We start from the raw sequence: 16,750 nt of genomic DNA on the forward strand, positions 1-16,750 counted from the left end.
TCAGACAAACAGTCTAACAACATAGAGGCGGTGAGAAGGAAGAGCTGGTTGTTATCAGCGTACATATGGAAGCTGATCTCATGTCTTAAGATAATGTCACCAAGGGACAGCACATGATTAGGAAGAGGAGGTGGCCAAGGATCGATCCCTGGGAAACTCTGGAGGTAATAGTCCGGGAGCAGGAACAGAAGCCATTGCTGGAGAGATACTGGCTATATCTGATAGCCATGATGTGGAGATGCCGGTGATGGACTGGGGTTGACAATTGTAAACAATTTTACAACAGGTAGGTAAGAGTGAAACCAAGTGAGGGCAATCACACTGAGCTGGTCAATGGGGAAAAGGAGTTGGTGTGGTCAACTGTGTCAAAGGCTATAGAGAGTTGAGGAAACATAATGCACCACGGTCACGGGATGTTATTTGTGACATCCGTGCTTTCTTCAAGCCCTTGAATCTTTTGGCAGTGCTGCAAGTTGACCTAAAAAGAGAGGTCTCTGGAGTTCCCCAACCAGTTTCTGCACTCATTTGGAATACTCATTTGCATATGGAGATTGAACAAATGAATATTGGATCACCTGATATTTAGTAGTTAATTCTGTTTTACTGCACTCCATGGACACAACCTCTGTCCACTGGCCCTAATTGTTTCTTTATCTGTGTCACAGTCCAAGCCAAATCACTTCCTTCAATCTAGATCACCCTTGCAGCTCTGGATTTCCAAAATCTAATTTCCCTTAATCTTTTCTCCAAAGCCTACCAGTTTAACTCTGCCAGTTTCTCCTTTATAACTTGGAGGCCCAGCCTCCCAAATCATCCTAGTCATTCATTCCTGACCCCTCTTCAGTTCAACAATACACTTTTGAAGGTAGCTGGAACAAATCACCTCTGATTAACACAAGTTTTGAATAGCTTGTTTCAATTTGAATATCTCAAGCATTTTGTGTATGTGTGTGTTGTGTATCTCAAAAGACAAACCAATAAAATATTATAAGTCTATATACCAGCCTATTTCTATATAAACAATTGTTATTCACAGAGCTGCCCACTGTCTCCTTATGAGGCGTGGGAGGTAGCTTGAAAACTACCTGATTTTCTATGAAAATTTGAGTTTGTTCAATTCATCCATACTAATATATGGTTCCAAAGTTCACCCTTTTTTATCCTCCTCGACAAGCCAAGGCTCATTAGAAATTCCTAACTCAAATTCCTCATTCAAAAAAAATAACAGGCTGGCATATTCATAACTGGACCAATCATTAAATCTGTATATGTTTGAAAATCATGTTAGACTCCTGACAAACTTCACAACATGTGTAACAATATAGGTTGAGACTGTTCAGATGTACTTTTAAACTCTCATGCACTGTGCCAGGACTAAAGGGATAGCTACTGGACCAAAACAAAGACAGAACTACTTCATTTTGTCACAAGTGACCCCAAAATATCTTTTTCCATTATTTTTTTTCTGCTTCCTCTTAAGCCATTTCCAATTCAGCCAACTGGTTTGCCATTAATTCCATCAACTTTAGCTGTCTTTAAGTGGAATTTTATGAAAAGATTTCAAAAAATCTGAAAATTCTTGTATCCACTGACTAGCCACAAATTAAAGAAATTGGCTTGCCACAAAATTGAGGCTTTGTATATAGGGTAGGTCACTTAATCAAGATGTCAAGGCATAAAGGAAAAATGTCCTTCTCCTTCCTCACCCTCAATAAAATGATGGGAATTAATTTTTCTTTGAGGGTGAACTTTATTTGGAGAAGAAGGATGACCTTGCTTGTGGCAATTATCAAAGATTCCACACCGCTGACCTTGCATCGAACACAAATATTTGCTCCAAAAAGCTGAATCATGCCATTGATGTGATTGCGTTTGACGGTACCTACTCTCGGGTACTAAATGATAAAATGCCTGCAGTGCCTCTTAATGTTAAGTATATTACAAAAAAGTCTTGTCATTGTCTCCGTGTGAGTTGCAACCAGAAGATGAAAGATGTGTTTTTGTTGTGAGGGTATTGAAGATCTTTATTTTCACTTCAGCCCTTGGCCTTCGCAGATCAACATCTGCAGGTGACCTGTTTTGAACTGGTTCTTTGGAGATGTGAGCGACCTGGGGAAGCACCTATTTCGTATTTCCATTTCACCCATTTGCTTTGGTATATTTGTACATTCTAATAATCGGCAACTGAATTCTACGGTGGTCATCCACCAATGGTTTGTAGAGAACGATACAGAGTGGTGTATTTCCACTTCTTAATGTTTAATCTAAAAGAACAAATTCATGTCCAGTCAAAAATGTTTTGGGGGTGGGAGGGAAAATTGAAGAGAAATTTAACCTACATCCTTTTAATGGGGACCATTTCCTTCAATACCCTTAGACAATTCTAGCATGATACATGCCAGCAATAGACTGGCACTAATATTTGGCTTAAATCTGCTCTTAGGATTCAACCTGTTCATAGGTGGAATAAAACTTATCTGTCCTGAGCTCCCCCAAGTTTAGCTACATGGACCACAAAGGTCCCAGGTTCAATCTGTTGTCTGTATTGAGTTAGTTGATCTTGGACAGGGTGGCATTAGGATACTATAGTTGGTCTCAGCACCATTGGGTAAGGGTGGGTTCCTGCTCCTTGTTTGTTATCCAGCGACCCCTGCTGGAAGTGCATGTGTGTAAATGTCAAATGAAGATATTCAGTAATGCCCTTTACAGTTAAGGAGCTTTCAGACAGTCACTGATAAGTCACTCGCATAAATAATGGCAAGTTACTGGAGGGCACCTAACACCCACGGAACTGTACAAGAAGAGGAACCCCTCAGGAGAGGAGAGGCAGGGAAGAAATTGGCGAGAAAAAGGGAAAAACTTATTGGCATTTTTGCATCTAGGCAAAGCAACTACGAAGAAATACAATTAAAAATTGATAAATAGGTGAGCGGTTCAATGTACAACCCTACTATGCTGCCAATACCCACTTTAGAATAGTGTGAGCCGGCAGCATAGAGTCGGGTTCTGCAACATGCACAGTGGTCAGGCCAAGATTCTGTCAAAATTGTAATGCTGCCGAAGAGCCAGTGGGATATTTGGCTCTCTGCAAACATTGAAGTTAAAATAAAAGTTGAAGACTTCTCTGTGCAACAGTTGCAATTATGCTGCAGTTTAGTTTCACAGCACTTTGGTTTTGCGTTATCTTCTCAATGTGATCTTTCACCACTTACCAGGTATTATTGCATTGTCACATTGGCAAGTACACTCCCAGTTATACTGTACTTCTTCAAATTGGAAACCACGTTGTTTAATACAGAAACTGCGATATAACTGGAGCATCACAGTATTTCAGAATAAAACCCTATAATGCAGAAATGCCATTAACCTCCAAAAAAAAGTCCATGAGAACTAACACTTGGAAAAGCCTTAATTAGGTTTGCTTACTCATTGATATAGAAGCTGTTGACCGAAAACAATCCAAACACAACTATAACTCTTGCCTGAACAGAGGATAGATGTCTGAAGCATTATCACCAGTGAATTTAGACTGACCATTATTTTCCCAAGTACACAGAAGTCGTGATTAAATATAGTTTGTCTTTCACTCATGTTTCTATACTGAAACATGATCTCTGTTCAGAAATCTCATTCATACCATATGGTGTCGAAGCTGGATGTACTTAACATAATTATTGATTTTACATTATTTAGTTGCTTTTCGATTAACCTCTGCATCAAACTACAGTTTCTGCTGAGCCATGGGATTGGTCAGGGGAATGTGGGCATCTTCATTTTCTTTTTGTCCTGTGCAGCCTGATGTCTAGAAACAATGCTGTACAATCCCTCCCGGATTGTTCCGGAAGCTCCAGGAATTAAAAATTAATTTCTTGGATACTGCTGTGAGCAACTTGGGAGAAAATTTATCGGGACATTAAAAAAAATCGGAAATGGGGGATAAAGACTGTTTGACTGATAGTCAAGAATCATCCAATTGGGTAATAGAAAGTTTATTCGCTTTCTAATTGGCATGGGAAGGCAGTGTGCGTCGAGGATGGGCGTGCTCGTGACCAGTGGCAGGAGGGTGGGCGCAGGGTGGGTTGATTGGAGGTGGGAGGTCATGTGATGAAACCTCCTGGAATATGTCGAACCAGAGTTGGCAATCCTACCTGTTAAGGGGATCAGTAGAAGTAAAAAGCACAAAAAGAATATTGTCGTAAAAACCTAACCGGTTCACCAATGTCATTCAGGGAAGGAGACCTGCCGACCTTGTCTGGTCTGGTCTGGTCTGGCCTATGTGATGCCAACGTGGTTGACTCTTAACTGCCCTCTGAAGTGGTTTAGCATGCCACACAATTGAATCCTTGTGCAGCTAGGGATGGGCAATAAATGCTGGCCTTGCCTGCCACGCCCACATCCCGAAAATGAATTAAAAAAGTACTTTGATCAGTCTGAGTAGAAACTGTGAATCAAAGATTTCCCAGTTAGTGTTTAACTTTTTTAAATGTTATTTTGAACTTTAATTTTAAGATAGACATCATAACTGGGACAACTCACTGAATCATCCTTGCAGCTATAGAAACTGTACTTCCACAGTTGAGACCAAGCAAATGTTTATCAGTACTGCAGTAGTAGGCCACTGTATATTGTGTAATATTAGCCGCCACCCAGGCATGATCAAACTTAAATGCAGGGCGATTTTAAGTTATTATCCAAAGGATTTGTTTGACGACCAGGAACTTTTTTGCTTTTAGAATGGAGATGTTTGCATTTCGATCCTCCACCCACCAGTAGATGATCCTCAGAGCGGTGAACTACCTTCTGAAAGGTGGAATCCCACACAAAACGTCAGGTATGCTACTCTCAATTGGTAGGAATTTTAAATTTATTAGGATTTGTTCTTCTGTACTTTATGGATATGGCTAGTTTTACAAAGGTTTTCCTACACAAAAAACTTAATTTGAGTCAAACTCTGCAAATACATTGCAACTATTGATCCTCGTCAAACAAGGTATTCCTGGTCCAAACCTTGAAATGCAGGTGTTGTAATGTGTGCGTTCCAATTTTGACTGGAAGTACTGCCATAAATAGGGTGATCTATTTTCCTGTTGAGAAAAAATTACATTCATTTGATTTGTGTCACAATCTGAATGTTAAAGGTAGACAATTGTGGGCACACTTAAAGCGGTCTTTAGATTTTTGTTCCTATTCTTGTGCTTCATCACTGGTCAAAGCATCCCGATAGCAATCATTTTGTGGCGTCAGGTTCTGCATCATGGTCTTAGTGGAGAAAAGCAAACCTTCAGCAGGAGAACTACACAAATAGGATGTGGAAGACTGTTATGGTACACACTCAGCTCATGGCACAAAGGAATTCAGTGTAATGTCATTTTTGCTTCCTATATGTGATAATGCAATATATAGCAACATTAATTCCCAAAAATATGACTTCTCAGACTCCCTGGGTGCTTTTGTCACACTAAAGGAAAATCTGGCTAGCAGCGTTAAATCTTACATTTGTGGTTTTAGCAAAATATTTTTCCATATAGTTCTAACTGAAGTAGTTTGTAAGCACTTCATTAATACTGTTGTATAGATGAAATGCATGCAAAAAGTGCAGGTCCAACATTTTAGGGATCACATTAGAACTGTTTTTAAACCTTCAAGTGTTTGGCATGAAGGTTTCTGGCTAAGATGTTTTGAAATTCAAAAAGCAAGTTGTGTGCACTTTATATTAAGAAGTGCAGGAAGATTCTGGTCAGAGACCATTTTCTGAATTGTCTGAACACTTGCCCATTTAAAAGTGTTCATTGCCATTGTCCCTTGTTCCTATCTAGTCTGAGTACGCTAGAAACTCTTGTGCAATAAATTTGGTACATGAAAATAGTGCACCAACCACATTTTTGACAAGTTTATCATAGGGATTGTTTTCTAGCACATGGTCTTTTCGCATGTTTATTTAATAGAAAAGCCTATTTAATTCTTGATAAACGCCTTTGTTTTAATAGTACTAAATCCTAAGCGATAATGTCGAAGGATCAGATTCAATCGAGGTAAATTAAAATCCAAGATTAGAACCTTAGTGAGTAAATAGAAAAGCTGCGAAATGAAATTTTAAGAAACATATATTTGCATATGATAATTACAAATAAGAAAAAGCTAAAGTTTCTTCTAACCACACCCCCCCAATTTAGCTTTCAAGTTGGTTTTAAATGATTCCAAGGATTTCATCTCCACTAATCTATCCAGGCCTCTATTCCATGCATTGATCATTCTTTGTCAAGAAGAGCTTTGTGATAATCATTCCTAAATTTGTCTTTTACTAGTTTGAACTGTGTCCTCTTGCTCTACTCTCATAATTTTGATTGAAGTAACTTTCTGGATTTACCTTTTCCATAGTTTACTATCTTGTACGCTTCTATAAGGTCACCTCTCAGATGCCTCTTTTCAAGGCTGAAATTTCCATATTTCTCCATTCTTTTGTCATAACTCAGACCTTTGACATTCTGCACTCTCCAATGTTTAAATATCTATTTAAATTACCCACAAAATCTGGTTCATATATTTTTTAAATTAAAATTTATTGGTATTCTTTTACAAGAATTGTCAAGACCAATTTTCCTGCAAATTCAAGCTACCCCATGGATCAATGTGGAATCACAATCTTTAATCAGGGAACGGGACAGATGCAAGGAAACATAAGAAACAGGAGCAGGAATAGGCCATACGCCCCTCAAGCCTGCTCCGCCATTTAATCAGATCATGGCTGATCTTCCACCTGACCTCCACTTTCCCGTCAGATCCCCATATCCCTTGATTCCCTTAGAGTTCAAAAATCTATCGATCTCAGTCTTGAATATACTCAATGACTCAGCATCCACAGCCCTCTGAGGTAGAGAATTCCAAAGATTCACAACCCTCTGAGTGAAGAAATTCCTCCTCATCTCAGTCCTAAATGTCTGACCCTTTATCCTGAGACTATGTGCCCTAGTTCTAGACTCTCTAGCCAGAGGAAACATCCTCTCAGCATCTACACTGTCAAGCCCCCTCAGAATCTTATGTTTCAATATCACCCCTCATTCTTCTAAACTCCAGATAGTATAGGCCCATTCTACTCAATCTCTCCTCATAGGACAACCCTCTGATCACAGGAATCAATCTAGTGAACCTTCATTGTACCTCCTCTAATGCAAGTATATCCTTCCTTAGGTAAGGAGACGAAAACTGTACACAGTACTCCAGGTGTGGTCTCACAAAAGCCCTGTACAATTGCAGCAAGACTTCCTTACTCTTGTACACCAACCCCCTTGCAATAAAGGCCAACATACCATTTGCCATCCTAATTGCTTGCTGCACCTGCATGTTAACTTTGTGTTTTGTGTACATGGACACCCAAATCCCTCTGAACACCAACATTTAATAGTTTCTCACCATTTAAAAAATATTCCATTTTTAAATTTTTCTTACTAAAGTGAATAATCTCACATTTCCCCACATTATACTCCATCTGCTACCTTCTCACCCACTCACTTAACCTGTCTATATCCATTTGCAGATTCTTTGCGTCCTCCTCACAACTTACTTTTCCACCTAGCTTTGTATCGTCAGCAAACTTGGATACATTACACTTGATCCCTTCATCTAAGTCATTGATATATATTGTAAACAGCTGAGGCCCAAGCACTGATCCTTGCAGCACCCCACTAGTTGCAACCTGCCAACCTGAAAATGACCCGCTTATTCCTACTCTCTGTTTTCTGTCCATTAACCAATCCTCAATCCACGCTAATATATTACCCCCAATCCCATGAGCCCTAATCTTGTATAATAAACTCTTCTGTGGCACCTTTTCAAATGCCTTTTGAAAATCCAATTATACTACATCCACTGGTTTCCCCCTTATCTATCCTGCTAGTTACACCCTCAAAGAACTCTGATTTGTCAAACACGATTTCCCTTTCACAAAAACGTGTTGACTCTGCCTAATCATATGATTTTCTAAGTACCCTGTTACTATGTCCTTAATAATAGATTCTAGCATTTTCCCTACTACTGATGTCAGGCTAACTGGCCTATAGTTTTCTCTTTCCCTCCTTTCTTGAATAGCAGTGTTACATTTGCTACCTTCCAATCCACGGGGACTGTTCTAGAATCTAGGGAATTCTGGAAGATCAAAACCTCTGCAACCACCTCTTTTAAAACCCTAGGAAATAGGCTATCAGGTCCAGGGGATTTGTTGGCTTTCAGTCCCATTAATTTTTCTATTTTTTTTCTTTACTAATCTTAATTACTTTAAGTTCCTCCCTCTCATTAGACCCTTGGTTCCCACTATTTTTGTCTTCTACTGTGAAAACAGATACAAAATATTTGTTTAATGTCTCTGCCATTTCCTTATTCCCCATTATAATTTGTCCTGTCTCTGCATCTAATGGACCCACTTTTACTTTTGCTAATCTCTTCCTTTTTATATACTTGTAGAAGCTCTTACAATCTTTTTTTTCTAGTTTACACTCATATTCAATTTTCTCCCTCTATCAATTTCTTGGTTATCCTTTGATTTCTAAAACCCTCCCAATCCTCAGGCTTACTATTCTTTTTGGCAACATTGTAAGCCTCTTTTAATCTAATATTATCCTTAACTTCTCTAGTTAGCCACAGTTGGATCACCTTTCTCATGAAGTTTTTATTCCTCAAGAATATATATATATTCTTTGGGATTTATCAATTATGTCTTGAAATGTTTGCCGTTGCTTGTCTACCGTCATATCTTTTAATCTAATTTCCTAATCTACCTTAGCCAACTCGCCCCTCATACCTACATAATTGGCCTTGTTTAAATTTAAGACCCTAGTTTGGGACTTAACTACATCACTCTCACATGCCATATGAAATTCTAAGATATTATGATCACTCTTCCCTAGAGGCTCCTTTATTACAACATTACTAATTAATCCTGTCTCGTTACACAGTACTAGATCTAAAATAGCCTGTTCCCTAATTGGTTCCTTGACATATTGTTCTAGAAAACTGTCTCTGATGCATTCCGTGAACTTATCCTCCAAACTACTTTTGCCAATTTGGTTTGCCCAGTCTATATGAAGATTAAAGTCCCCCATGATTATTGCATTACACTTATTACATGCTCCTCTAATCTCCTGATTTATACTCTGTCCAACACTACAACTAATGTTAGAGAGCCTGTAAACTACTCCCACCAGTGTTTTTCTGCTCCTTGTTATTTCTTAGCTCCACCCATACTGATTCTACGTCCTGATTTTCTGAGCTAAGATCCTTTCTCACTACTGTCTTTATCTCGTCCTTTATTATCAGGGCTACCCCGCCCCTCCTTTTCCATTTCACCTATCTTTTTTAAAAGTCAGGTTCCCAGTAGGGTCTGCTTTCACAACCTGTGTAGTTTTGAAGCCCTGTAACTACTTACAGCAGTTAACTTCTAAAGTAAATAATGTTTCAAGATTTGAAGTACAGTGAAACCTGTAAATTAGGGACATCTTTATCTGCAGGTATCCCTATTTTCAAAATGGTCATTGTATGTACACTAAATTATTTGGATCAATGAGTGTCCTTTTTTTTTGCAGCTTTCACTGTTCAATTTTGTTTGTGCCAGCAAATTATTGCCATTCTTGCCCTTTTCCCCTATATCACAGGAAGCAACTTGGTTTATCCTCCTGTCACTTGCTATAGTTGGTGAAGACTTGCTGTCCAGCCTTTGCCAGTGTTTTTTATGCGGCCACTAGATACGGAAAAACTGTCCTTCAGACTTGATTCTTCTTCCTATAGGAATTGGCTCATCTTTATGATGTGCTCATCCTTGACTGCATGGAACCTGCCGTAAGAAAATTGAAAATATGCAACAAACAGCAGATAATTGGCCTGTGAAGTCTGTTTCCACGGACCTCTCAAGTTTAACCATTAGGCATTTGGCCCAACTTATTTTGTTGGGGAAAGGTGTTTGTTTCTAAATTTGATCCCAAGTCCTTAATTTAAATTTGTGTCAAGTTTATGATAAGAATATCCTGCAAGTTTAATAATAGAAATAGATTTTTAAATTGTACGATGACCCTGATAGTCTTGCTGTTGGGAGTGCTGAATGCAGGACAGGCACTTTGCACAGGCTGTGTTAGTGCATCTTGCTGCTGGCAGGAACATCATTTGCAGCTCCTCTTGTCTGAATTGTCTGCTGTCTTTTACAGAATGTCACGTGCAATTTGGGGGCAAAGAACCTGGATAAGATGGGAACATTTTTCAAAAAAAAAGGCTGAAAATAAATCTCTCTCTGCTTCATAGTTGATTTCCCAAACTGTATGTGGGATTGTGTAATAATCTGTGCTCACTACCGATGTATCATTTTCCAGACATTTTTGTGGCCTTAAAAGGGAGGCAGTGTTATATAAATGCTCAAGTTATTGTTCAATGCACAAGATGTGATACTTAATGTGTTTTTTTAATACGTGGCTTCAAAAAAACCTTACAAAAATGGATAAGCAAATTATACAGGAAAAACTAAAACAGTTTTGTTTTAACCCCATTCCTCCAGGACTATACTTTTAAGTGTCATCTCCTTATTGAATGAACCAAACACATTCTCACCAGCAAATGTGGATGCTTCAGTCATGTTCAGAAAATGGAGAGATAGCAAAGGGAAAGACAAAGAATATGCTGAAATCATCAGGTAAGAAATTAGGATACAGATCAATAGTAAATTCTTAACATTGAGTTTCTTTCTCCTCTTCTCTCTTCTCCCCACCTCTCTCCTTGCACCACTGCCCAGCCTTGAGCTGGAAACTCTTCTCCAAGTCATATGAATGGCTGATAGGTGCATGATAGATCCATAAGAGGGACAATTAATGGTGTCCTTCAGTCATCCTTTGTTCCAGGGTTTTATTATTTAGAACTTTTTTGAAGCCACCTGGAAACAAAACACATTTGTTAAATATTAAAATCGATGGGCAGGTGAACACATTGTATTTCAAAATGCACTGAAAACCCCCATGGCAACTGCTTTCTCTGAGAGAATTCATATTTATTTAACATTAGTAACACCATAATGCCTTGTATCTTGCACAAATCAATAGAAATTGAGGCCAATTTTTAAAAAAAATCAGGGCTGTAAAAATCCAAAAAGAGTTGGAGCCATTAAAACTTTGAAGAAATGGGGCCCTCTTCTCCCCCCACTCCCCATTGAGGATGTGAATGAAGAGTATTGTTGTCACTGCTATTCTGATTCATGTTGTCACATCAGGAGGAATTATATACAAAATTCTATTCCTAAGCTGACTAGTAAGTGCACATTGTGACTTGAGAATTTATAATTCTTGAGGATTATCAGAAATTAACCAGAGTGGATTTCACCTTTTGCAGACAACTCTTGGATTGTAAACATTGTACATTGGATTTGCAGTTAAAGACATGTTCAGATATCCTTTTTTTGTTTGGAAAGAAGAGCCATGCATCAGTTTCATTGTTAGGCTGTCGCACACAAATATTGCAATTTGCTCATTATGTTGTCTTTGTAAACAAAAGATTATACTGTTAATATAGGTTGTACTGGGAAAACACTTTCCAACTGTGGTTGATCACAGAAAAGTTCATATGCTACTTTCTTTAATTCTGCCTGCTCACAATTCCCCTCTTCTCCACCCCCCCACCACCCCCAATAAAATTGCTGAGAGGATATTTGGGTTATCATGCTGCCTGCTCAATCAGCCTTGTCTCAATAGCTTCTAGTCCATTCGATTTTAAACTTGGGACCTGATAGCTGCATGGCTGTTTAATTACAAGCACCACTTCAATGATAAAGATGTTCGTCCCTGTGTAACTTTCCTTTAACCATTAGGTTCCTTTTTAAAGGTTTGCATAACAACCATAGAAATGACACTTGCCTTAAGCAGCTTTACCTAAGATGTAATGTTTAGCTTAGTTTTCATAGAATCATAGAAATTTACGGCACAGAAGGCGGCCATTCAGCCAATCATGTCTGTGCCGGCCGAAAAAGAGCTACCCAGCCTAATCCCACTTTCCAGCACTTGGTCCATAGCCCTCTAGGTTACGGTACTTCAAGTGCTCATCCAAGTACTTTTTAAATGAGTTGAGGGTTTCTGCCTCTACCACCCTTTCAGGCAGTGAGATCCAGACCCCCACCACCCTCTGGGTGAAAAACATTCTCCTCCGCTCCCCTCTAATCCTTCTATCAATTACTTTAATCTATGCCTCCTGGTCACCGACCCCTCTGCTAAGGGAAACAGGTCCTTCCTATCCACTCTATCTAGGCACCTCATAATTTTACACACCTAAATTAAATCTCCCCTCAGCCTCCTCTGTTCGAAAGAAAACAACCCCAGCCTATCCAATCTTTCCTCAGAGCTAAAATTCTCCAGACTTGGCAACATTCACATAAATCTCCTCTGTACCCTCTCTAGTGCAATCACATCTTTCCTGTAATGTGGTGACCAGAACTGAACACAGAACTCAAGCTGTGGCCTGACTCGTGTTTTATACAGTTCTTTTCAGTTTTGTTAAGTGGATCTGGTTCAGTTCAAACTCTGGTTTAGGTAAGGCTGGCGTTTCCTATCAAAGCGTTAAGTTCTGTTTCTTCTGCAAGCTCAGTTTTGTACTCTCCCTACGGCCAAAATTAATAGCAGGCACAAAAAGCTTTAGTGTACAAACTGGCTGAAGGTGTAAAACGGGCATCATAAACCACAATAGTGGGATGTGCAGTGTTGTTGACAAAGCAAATGTAATTAACTGCTACTATTCTCCAATTCCCAGTTTGAAGGTTGCAATAATCAAGGCAGTTTGATTCTACATTTCAAGAGACTGACTGACAGAAAATGCAGCTGCTCAGAAAAAAGATGGCTTTTGATTTGGGCTTGTCTCATTTGGCTATGAATGTATACACTTTGGCCAACTTTGCTGTAAGAAATGGTCCAGTGGTTTTCTATATTTAAAAAAAAACCTTTATCTTTAACCTTTTCCCACCAAGGCTTGATGTCCTTCCTAAAATGTGGTGTCCAGAATTGTACACACTACTCCAGCTGGGGCCAAACCAGTGTTTTATAAAGGTTTAGCATAACTTCCTTGCATTTGTACTCTCTGCCTCTATTTATAAAAGCCTGTTTGAACAACAACGACACCTTTTGATTGGTGTGATGCTGTCCCAGCCGAATATAAGATATGCGATTTGAGAACCTTTCACTCATTCACCTGACGAAGGGGATAATCTCCGAAAGCTTGTGATTTTAAAATAAAATTGTTGGACTATAACCTGGTGTTATAAGATTCCTTACATCTATTTATAAAGCCTGGGATACTGTATGCTTTTTAACAGCTTTATCAACTTGTCCTACCACATTCAAAGATTTGTGTATGTGAACCCCCAGATCTGCCTGTTCCTATACCCCCTTTAAAATTGTACCATTTAGTTTATATTGCCTCTCCTCATTCTTCCAAAATGCATCACTTCACACTTCTCTGCATTAAATTTCATCTGCCATGTGTCTGCCCATTTCACTCGTCTGTCTATGTTCTCCTGAAGCCTGTTACTATCCTCCACATTGTTTACTACATTTGAGTTTTGTGTCATTGGCAAACTTTGAAATTGTGTTCCTGCTTCAGCTTCAAACCTATATAATAATTCATCTTGTAAACTACCAATTTTCACATTTTCAGCCTTTATATTAACTTCCAGCCCAGTTTTTGTTGTGCAATTTTGTGCTCATTGAGGTGGGGGATGTTAGCATTGGAGAACAGAACTTGTTTTCTCCCAGAGTTTGTAAGGTCAGGTATAGTGCAGCAAAAAGCAGGGTGAAGCTTCTTTTACTCTGCTCCAACAGTGTACATTACTCAAGACCATTTCCTCCTGCATCATTTTTAACTTTACCAGTCCCCAAGCAGTGTTTTTTTTTTAACTTCCTGGTGAAACTGCCAATTTTATGCTAATTTGTGGGGAGTTTTATGCTGAGCCTTGGCCCACTCAGAACTTGGTTGAGACTGCATTTGGGATGGCAGATTACCCCACCAATAGTGTGGTTTCCTGCGATTCAGTGACTCTGGTTCGGCTTTCAGTCTGGTCTGAAGTTATGGCTGCCATTGTTAATGGGGAGGGCAATTTGACATCACAGAGCAACCGAAGAGAATGAGGCTTCCCACAGGTTTAAAAAAAATGTATTTTTAATCAAGTCCAATTTAATAAGTTTTTACCTTATTTCAGTATAAAATGCGAGAGTACTTCACTTCGAATAAAATGTATTCCCCCTAGACTTAACCTCCTCCTTCACCAAAATATTTAACAACTGTGATGAAATCTTATTTGATGTCTAAACTTACTCGTTTTTTTTATTCGTTCATGGGATGTGGGCGTTGCTGACAAGGCCAGCATTTATTGCCCATCCCTAACTGCCCTTGAGAAGGTGGTGGTGAGCTGCCTTCTTGAACCGCTGCAGTCCGTGTGGTGAAGGTTCTCCCACACCGCTGTTAGGAAGGGAGTTCCAGGATTTTGACCCAGCGACGATGAAGGAATGGCGATATATTTCCAAGTCGGGATGGTGTGTGACTTGGAGGGGAACGTGCAGGTGGTGGTGTTCCCATGTGCCTGCTGCTCTTGTCCTTCTAGGTGGTGGAGGTCGTGGGTTTGGGAGGTGCTGTTAGGGAGTTGACTTTTTATTGCAATTTTTACAAAAATAATGAAAAAGGCTAATGGAATGTTGGCCTTTATCTCAAGGGGGTTGGAATACAAATGGGAGGAAGTTATACTTCAGTTGTACGGAGCCGTGATCAGACCCCATCTGGAGTACTGCGTTTAGTTTTGGGCACCGCATCTTAGGAAAGATAAATCAACCTTGGAAGGGGTACAGCGCAGATTCATCAGAATGATAACAGGGCTTAAAGGGCTAAATTATGGGACTAGGTTGCATAAACTTGGTTTATATTCTGTTCATTTTATACAGTTGAAGAGTAATCTAATCGAGGTCTTTAAAATGACAAAAGGATTCAATAAGGTAGATACAGAGAAACTGTTTCCACTGCTGGGGGAATCCTGAATAAGGGGGCACAATCTTAAAATTAGAGCCAGCCCATTTAGGAGTGAAATCAGGAAGTGATTATTCATGTGCCTACATGACGAGTGTTGTGGGCTATCTGGTAGGCAAGGAGTTTGAGGTGCTGTCAATGAATGAATTGGACTTTGAGGTAAAATAAATTCTAATTTCTACAGTGAGGTTGTACTTTGTTCTACAGACTGAAAAGGAAGTTCAGTGCACTGAATAGTAGTATAGGTTAATTATTTATGGTTATTATCTTACTGTTTTTCATGTTAGGAAACAAGTACTCTCAACCAAGGCTGAAGCTGAAAAGGATGGTGTGAAGGTTCCAACCACACTGGCTGAATATTGCATCAAGACCAAAGTGCCTTCCAATGATAACAGTTCAGACTTGCTTTATGATGATTTATATGATGATGACATAGACGAAGAAGAGGAAGAGGAAGAGGATGCTGACTGCTATGATGATGAGGACTCTGGAAACGAGGAGTCGTGACGTACACAGGCCAGAAAGGGAGCAACACTAACCTAGCAACAGCCCAGCACAGAACTTGTCACCTGCTGCATCCTGTTGTGTGGGTCTTGAAATGCTCCTTTTTAATGGACCTCTTCACTCCACAGATTGTCTATGAAACCTCCATACTATAATCCCACTATATAATGTAACTGGATCTACTCTTTCTCTTCAAAAAAAAAAAAAATTTGTTCACACCCTGTTCTTACGGCCTTCTTGTCATGGAAGCCTATGTAAGCCCAGTAATTTGATTTTGTTTGGGAAGGGGGGGGTGAGTGGGGGAAATATGGAGACTTGTAGCACTCAGTAGTAAAATGGACTGCCAAGGTTAAGCTGCTCCTGTCACATAGTGTGCACCTCTTGATATTTTTTCTTAACTATGTGGTGAAATATTCTTTTGGGGGGGAAAGATTGGGGAGTGTGTAGCCTACTGCTTTTTGATTCTTAAATATGTTAATCTCTAGATTTTTCTTTGGCAGTTTTTACAACCCTCGAGTACACTGCATTCTCCAGCAATTTGCATTTTGAGGTTTTTTTTTATTATAGTTGTAGAAGTTCTATCATTAGCTGAGGTCGATCAAGGTTTCTCAATTTCTTTTTTTTTATAAATTGTGGTCAAATAGTCCCTGAATTTGGTTTAAAAATGGTCACACCTAATATTAGTGCTGATGTTTGCTAGATCTTAGCTTATTTATTTTTTTTTGCAGTCGTTGGATTTTTCACTTGACGAACACGTTTACATGATGTAAAGCAATGGTAATAGAGCAGAGAATTATATTAAATAGAGAATTGGAAACCAATACAGTGCACTAAATGACATGATAGCTCTATTTCCAGCTGAGATTCCTTGAATTTTTCTTTTTGTTCTCTTCTGCAATTTTTTTCTTCCTTGTAGGAATCTAAAGCATTTTGTGTTGTCTCCTGCGCAATAGATTACTTTGTCTTTGCATCTACTAATAAAATGTGAATAAAAATGCTGGTTTTGTTATGAAATGTACAGGGTTTTCATTACTTTTCAATATACCTTAAGCTAGCCATTTAGTAAGATTTCAGTTTCCCATTCAATAAAATTGCTATCAGAAATTGGGTCTGTTACATTGATGAGTAGCTGTAAAGACCTAGCAAAATAATTGTCTCAGCCTAGCTTTGTGGTGATGAGATTTAGGGAACTCTTTTCCCGTGGGCCTCTGAAGTTTTCAAT

At 39.1% G+C, this 16,750-nt stretch overlaps 1 protein-coding gene across 2 annotated transcripts in view; it reads left to right on the forward strand.

Moving 5' to 3' along the window:
* The window catches only part of ube2r2 (ubiquitin-conjugating enzyme E2R 2), a 137,165-nt gene extending 120,623 nt beyond the window's left edge, over positions 1 to 16,542 (forward strand). For both annotated transcript variants that reach the window (XM_067984608.1, XM_067984619.1), the window contains 3 exons: positions 4,734 to 4,831; positions 10,535 to 10,669; positions 15,312 to 16,542. In XM_067984608.1, coding sequence (XP_067840709.1) covers positions 4,734 to 4,831; positions 10,535 to 10,669; positions 15,312 to 15,531 — 453 coding nt within the window. In that variant the 3' untranslated portion in view covers positions 15,532 to 16,542. The remainder of the gene's footprint in view (positions 1 to 4,733; positions 4,832 to 10,534; positions 10,670 to 15,311) is intronic.
* The last annotated feature ends 208 nt before the right edge of the window (positions 16,543 to 16,750 follow it).

The sequence above is a fragment of the Heptranchias perlo genome, chromosome 1 (genome assembly GCF_035084215.1).
Source record: "Heptranchias perlo isolate sHepPer1 chromosome 1, sHepPer1.hap1, whole genome shotgun sequence".
Classification (NCBI taxonomy): Eukaryota; Metazoa; Chordata; class Chondrichthyes; order Hexanchiformes; family Hexanchidae; genus Heptranchias; species Heptranchias perlo.